This window comes from Musca autumnalis, unplaced genomic scaffold, assembly GCF_047663935.1.
Source record: "Musca autumnalis isolate F117 unplaced genomic scaffold, ASM4766393v1 scaffold_6, whole genome shotgun sequence".
Classification (NCBI taxonomy): Eukaryota; Metazoa; Arthropoda; class Insecta; order Diptera; family Muscidae; genus Musca; species Musca autumnalis.
In genome coordinates, this window is record NW_027412199.1 from 3,024,370 (window position 1) to 3,031,102 (window position 6,733).

A 6,733-nucleotide genomic window follows, 5' to 3' on the forward strand; every position below is an offset into this window, starting at 1 on the left:
TTGCACTTAATTGTTGGAAAAACGATTTTGCTGGATCAGCGTCTGCATATTGGCGTATGTTGGTGCAACTCGATTGGACAAGCAATAAGCCGGTTTATTAATTAATTGAAAGTTATATTTTAAATTGTCAAAGTGAAAAGTAAATAAAAAGTTATTGTCTAATTAAATATTTGAATATATAAAAAAGTGAGTTTAATTCCTACCAGGAGCTGTTGGTTGCGCCTTAGTGTTTTTTTATTCTTTCCAAGGGGAGATCCTTTAACTGGCGCCCGAGCAGGGACGAGGAGTAAAGGTCTCTTAATAACAAATTAAAATTTCTGCGATCTCTACGGAGCACTCCAGAAATAAAATAAAATAATAACACTCCTGCGATCTCCACGGAGCACTCTAGGACGAATAAAAATTAAAACTTAATAAAAAATAAAACTCGTCCCTCCTTCGCCAACCGAATAAACCCGGTGATTCCAAACTATTCTAATAACAAAAGGTTATTCGAGCGAAAGTGAAGTTACTCGTATCTTAGTAGGTATCCACGATTGTAAAAGTGGATTTCCAAAAAGGAATCCTACGAAGCTTCCGCGAGGAAATAAAAGGGTTCTCCACTTGAGCGCGTCGCGGCACGCAACCAAGGATCGCTTAGTGAAAATATATTCAAATAAAAAATATAAAAGAAAAGAAATTTGTTGAAAAAATAAAAAAAACAATTTTATTAAATTTTACAAGAAAATATAAGAAAAATTAGAGGTATGAGCTTTGAGTCCCAAATGGAAACATGTAAATAGAATAAAGAGAAAAAAAAGGTTTGCGGCAGAAACTTGGTTTCCTTTATTGACAAGATCGGTTGCTTGCCGTTGAGAAGTTGCTAACAAAGTAGTTTTCTTAAATTCATGGATTGACAATTAGGTATATGATAGCAACAGAAACGGTTGGAATGCAGAAACTCTTTATCCACTTGAGTTAAAGCTTCCTATGAAGTGGATAAAGAGTTGCCATATAATTACATACATATATTTATGATAATTCAGTTAATTTTAAAAGCTATGTATGGGCAATTCTATATTAAGAGTAATTCATTGAAGGCACTTAAACTATGTTGTTGGACTTGCTTCAACATGCCGGCCCCTGTTGCTATGTCGCAATTCAAAATGAACATCCTCCAGATATTATCCAGCCAAAGATGGAACTTTGGGCAATGGGCATAGTGGAAGACGTTTGTATTAAACCTGCTCGAAGAATACGAGGAATCTGATCATTAGCTAACATTACTTCGATGTTGATAGGTTTATAAAAATGGGGATCTGCCAGTTCAGTGAGATGATTGTATGTCGATTGAAGTCTTTGGTTTTCGGTGGATTCAGGGAATGTGGTATTCAGTTGACTTCTGACTTCTCCTGTTATTTGGATTTTTGCCGATTGATCATAGAAAGATTGTAAATTCAGTGTGCAGTAATGTTTGCTGCCCTTTTTTGTCGTTCGTAACTGAAGACGTTCCACCAATGCTGCTAAGACCACTGTTTGTGCTGCACCTGTGTTGATGATCAATCTTACTTACTCAAGACTCTAGCAAAAACAGTGGGTAAGAATACGGGCGTTTTCGAACGGACACTCAATCGATCGCTAACGCTGTGGCAGGATCGTTTTGATGAGTTTTGTGTTGCAGTTGACGTGGTTGATCGATTCCGTTTGTCGTTCTCTCGTCTAGATTGTTGTTCAGCAGGTCTGCTTGGGCGTTGTGGTGTTGGTCGTTCTGGACTTTCGCTAGGAGACGATGACTTATGGGAATTCGCCGATTTGGAAGTTGGTAGTGGTTTTTGGATCGACCCGTCGACGTGAAGCATGGTGTGATGACGTTTGTTGCAAACCATGCAAGTGTTTCTGCTTGGGCACCACTCTCGTTTATGTGACGTGCACAAGCAATTGAAACAGAATCGCCTATGCTGCGCTTCAATCCTTCTTTGTTTAGCATTCATTGTTTGGAACTTGGGACAAGATTTGATGTAATGCCTGGCGTGATAGATCCGACACTTTGGAAGGCTAGAAATAATGTAAATGTAAGAGTTTGTTAAGTATGTGAGCGAAAGGAAAAGCTAACATTTTGGAAGAATGCACAGTTTGACAAGCGGGCGAATGATATTTCCATTTTGAGTTCGTATTTCTGCAACACGAACTTTGGAGTCTCTGCCAGTAAATACTTTGACTACCCTGCCGAGCCTCCATTCAGTAGGTGGCAAATTGTCTTCTTTAATGATAACAAAATCGTCTTCCTTGAGATTTTGTTGAGTGGACCTCCATTTGTACCTTTTTTGGAGCTCCGAAATATATTCATTTTTCCACCGTTTGGCGAAATGGAGTTGAATGGTTTTTAGTCGTTGCCATCTATTGATCAAGGTTAGGTTGTCAGAAAATTCTTCAGGCGTAGCTATAAGAGCAGCTGCTCTTAAAAGGTGGCCTGGAGTCAATGGAACCAGTTCTGTCTGGTCTTCGCTGATTGGAGACAATGGTCTTGAATTCAGAACACTTTTAATTCTGATTAACAAAGTGGAGAATTCTTCGTACGTAAACTTTATATTGCTAGCAACTTTTCTTAAATGGGTTTTCATGCTTTTGACGGCGGCTTCCCATAAGCCACCCATATGAGGGGCATGCGGTGGTATGAAATGCCATGAAAACCCATGAACACTGTATTTATTGACAGTAGCGCTTTCAGCGGATCTTAGGAATTTATTGAACTCTTGTGCAATGACTCGATTGGCTCCTACAAAATTTGTTCCATTGTCGGAAAAAACTTTGCTTGGAAATCCTCTACGCCCTATAAATCTTGAAAAGGTTGCAAGAAACGCTTCAGAGGTTAATTCCGAGCACACTTCTAGGTGTACTGCTCTTGTTGCTAGACAGACCAAGATAGCAGAATACCCTTTCTGAATCTTTGCGTTTCGAAGTCTTGAAGTTTTCAAATCGAATGGTCCCGCAATGTCAATCCCAGTGTTTGTGAATGGTAAGGAGAATGTACAGCGTTCCATTGGTAATGCGGCCATGATTTGGCTTCTTACTCGATGTTTATAAATCGCACATTTCCGACAACTGCGGATACATTGACGTATTTTACTTTTAAATCGAATGATGTAGAATTCTTGTCTAATGGCGTGTAACATACTTTGATGTTCTGCATGTAGAAGTTCCTCATGTGTAAATTCGATTAAAAGGGTGCACAGTCGAGAATTCTCTGGAAGGATTATTGGATGTCTTTCACTATATTTCATATCGGAATTTGCTAAACGGCCATTGACTCGTAAAAGTCTATGTTCATCAAGACAAGGGTTTAAAGTGAGTAGTCTGCTTTTGGGGTGAATATGTTGATTTGAATGCAAAGCCTCATATTCTGCTGGGAAGTGTGAAATTTGGGCATACCTAAGAAGGCCGTACTTCCCAATCAACATTTCTTGTCCCGTAAGCATTTGCTTCCTACTTGTATGACCTGGCAGTTTGCGGCATTTGTGAATGAACCGAAACACATAAGCAAAAACTCGTAACACTTTATTTAGCTTGGAATAATTATTCAGAAATTCCTCAATTCCAAGAGTCGTATCTGTTTTACTAGCTGCTACTCTTACTTCAACAGTTGGTTCAGGAATCACATTTTGTTTTGGCCAATGTTCTGCAGATGTACGCAGCCATGCCACCACAGACAGCGAATATCCACTATCAGTTTTATTGGAGGCAGTCAAAACTACGCGTACTTTCGTGGTTGTCCTCTCGGGCTTTATCACTGCATGATGTGGTAAGTAGAATGAGGAGCAGTGGCCATTTTCGAATATTTCTTTACTTGTCGTTGGTTCCATGTGACCGAGGCTGTAGTATTCCGAAAGTACATTTTTGTATTCTGATGCTAAGACAGGTGATTTCTGGAGAGTTTTTTCCATGTGTAGAAATTGTCCCATTGCAGCGCGTCTCGATGCTCCTAAATTGATATTTTCGGGTAAATTATGATTGAAAGGCAACCTTACAACGTATTTACCATCGGGCCTACGTTCAACAGTGTTCTGATAAAACTTTTCACACCAAATATCAGTTTCCGATAATTTTTCCTCGCTAGGGATATTTTCTAACTCCCAAAATTGTCTCAATTGATCACTGAGAGGATCCGAGGGTGTTATCCAGGTAGCAAAAGAAGTGACATTTCGTGTTGTAGGATTACCGCTAATAATCCACCCAAACTCTGTTTCTTGAGCAAGCAAATTTCCTCGCAAATTTTTCTGAAGGCCTGAATTGATTATTAGAGGAAGAATGTCGCTTCCCAGTAGCATATCGATTGGTGCTGGTTTAAAGAACTCTGGATCAGCTAAGTCGAAATCATTTACTTCAGTCCACTCAGAGACAACAGTTTGAGAAGCAGGCATTAAGTGATTTAGATTTGAAACAACTATGACGGAAGAATCAATTCTAAAGTCGGATTTCCGAGATTTAAGTGTAAGGTAGCACATTCTGGAAGAATTTTCCAGTACCGTACCTCCCAAACCTGAGATAGTCGTAAATGATTTCTTAGTTGGGATTGAACAGCGTTGAATAAACCGATTTGAAACAAATGATTCTTGTGACCCCTGATCTATGAAAGCTCGAAGTGTAAAAGTCATCCCTTGATGTTCAACATTGACTAAAGCGGTAGGTAAAATAGTTCTTTCCCTAGACTTGACAAAATTTGATTGAATATTCGACGTATCAACGTACGTAGCAGCTGAAGTAGTCGACGGTTTATCCGTTTGAAGACCTATATGATAAGCGGGTTGAATATTATTCATATAAGCGGCAGCAGGCGTAGTCAGCTCTTCATCATATTGAGCTCCAACATGATATGATGCGGTTTTTGAATGTACATCAGGATGTAGAATGGTGTGGTGAGGACTTTTACACTTCTGGCATACGTTGTCGCTTCTACACTTTTGAGCAACATGCCCATACGAGAGGCAATTTTCACACACTTTGTTGGAGGATATGAATTTCCGTTTTTCGGAGAGTGACCATGACTTAAATTTGGAGCACAGCCGTAATGGGTGATCTTGTTTGCAAACTTTGCAAAGTCTATGATTGGAATCTGTGTTTGAATAAAATGAGTGGGATTTTGAAGGTGTAGAATGATTGGAAGGTTTTCGCATATCAGATATGGATTCCAACATATTAAGTCTTTTTGTGATGAAATTATCCAACTGATCCCAAGAAGGCATTTCCTTATGATCAGTCAAAGAATTTTCCCAAGCGGTTAGTGTTTCTTCTGGCATTTTTGAAGAAACCCAGAATACTAGAATCGGATCCCAAGATATTACAGAAATATTGTAAGTACGTAGTATTGATAGACAATTGTTCACTGTATATTGAAGATTTCGCAACATTTTTCCCTTTTCCGAAGTGACGTTATCAATTTCAAAGATCTTCCTGAGCTGATAATTTATGAGAATGCGTCTATTCTCATAACGTTGTCGCAAAGCCTCCCATGCGAGCGCAAAGTTGTCATCGGTTAAAGCAAATCTCTTGACTATTTGATTTGCTTCACCTCTAGTTTTGGCTCTTAAATGAAACAATTTTTGAGCAGGTGAAAGCTTTGAGTGCGTTTTATAAATGGCCGAAAACATATCTCGAAAACTTGGCCATTTATCATAACCTCCACTGAAAATTTCTGTGTCACATGGTGGCAATTTTAAAGAAAACCCAACATCATCAGAACTCTTAGAGTCTGCATTAGCTTTTGACTCTGTCTTTTCCAGTTTTTGTTTTTCAATAGAAAGCAAATCCAATATCGCTGCTTTGCAGACTTTATAGGACCTGCAAGACTCGGTGAACTTTGAAAATATAGATTCTCGAGTGGTGTCTGTCAGAGTAGGTTCATCTGAGGTCATTTCTTTTTCATATATATGAACCAACTGGCTACAACACCGCTCCAAATCATCAAGTTCGACTTGCAAACTAGACATAGTATGTTCCTCAATTGGAATACCTTGAAAGGCAGCACAAGTAGTGACAACTTGATCAGAGAAGAAAATGAACTTTTGGGAACTCATGATTACGTTCGAATCGGACACCAAAAATCTCTCAGATACTTCCAACTGCCTTTAAAGAACTTAACAAGGAAACAAATATCCTCAGGAAATATCAGAACTTGAATGTTCTTTAAGAGTAACAAATTCAATCAATGGAAGTTAATGTGTTATCTCGATAAATACTCATGAAATTTACTCTCAACTTGTGTAAATTATAATCCTGAAAACTTATGAGATTTTGAGAGATTGCAAAACTGATTTACGATAATATTCCGGAGGAATGAACGTGTCACAATTGTAGTCGACAACTTATACAGGCTTGTTATATCAAATATTACTGTTAAACCTCCTATGCGTATTCTGCTACAGGAACATTTGGATATGATATTAATGGTGTAGATGATGAATAAATGTACCCTTAATATACGTTCTGTTTGACGTATATGTATGTCGGTGATCTCCACATTTTTCCCTCAGTGTATTTTGCGATTAGGAAAAGTTTTGTGGATTTGAAAAAAAAAAATATCAATATTATATATTGACAATACCTCAACCGTTAAAGCAATGACCAATTTTTCCAAGCTTATGCTCTGAAGAGAGAGCACGAACTTTGTTGTATATGTTAGCAGAACGTAAAGGTTAATGTAAATGTAACATTTATTGCTTGGCTTCCTTATGGTCTGTTCCTTTACTTTTGAAAATGG

The 6,733-nt window shown here is 38.3% G+C and overlaps 1 protein-coding gene across 1 annotated transcript; it reads right to left on the reverse strand.

The window, feature by feature from the left end:
* Positions 1-1,959: 1,959 nt before the first annotated feature.
* Positions 1,960-4,397, reverse strand: LOC141388127 (uncharacterized). Its single transcript, XM_073958171.1, has 2 exons — positions 3,612-4,397; positions 1,960-2,034 (listed from the first exon to the last, which is right to left on the reverse strand). The coding sequence occupies exons 1-2, from the start codon at positions 4,395-4,397 to the stop codon at positions 1,960-1,962; spliced, it is 861 nt and encodes a 286-aa protein (XP_073814272.1).
* Positions 4,398-6,733: the final 2,336 nt, after the last annotated feature.

Bases quoted from the DNA above. Each gene is read 5' to 3' on its own strand.
- LOC141388127 (XM_073958171.1), bottom strand. From the start codon at position 4,397: ATGCCTGCTTCTCAAACTGTTGTCTCTGAGTGGACTGAAGTAAATGAT. The intron at 2,035-3,611 runs GTAAGAGTAGCA...CATTATTTCTAG, and splicing joins TTCCTGAACCAACTGTTGAA to CCTTCCAAAGTGTCGGATCT.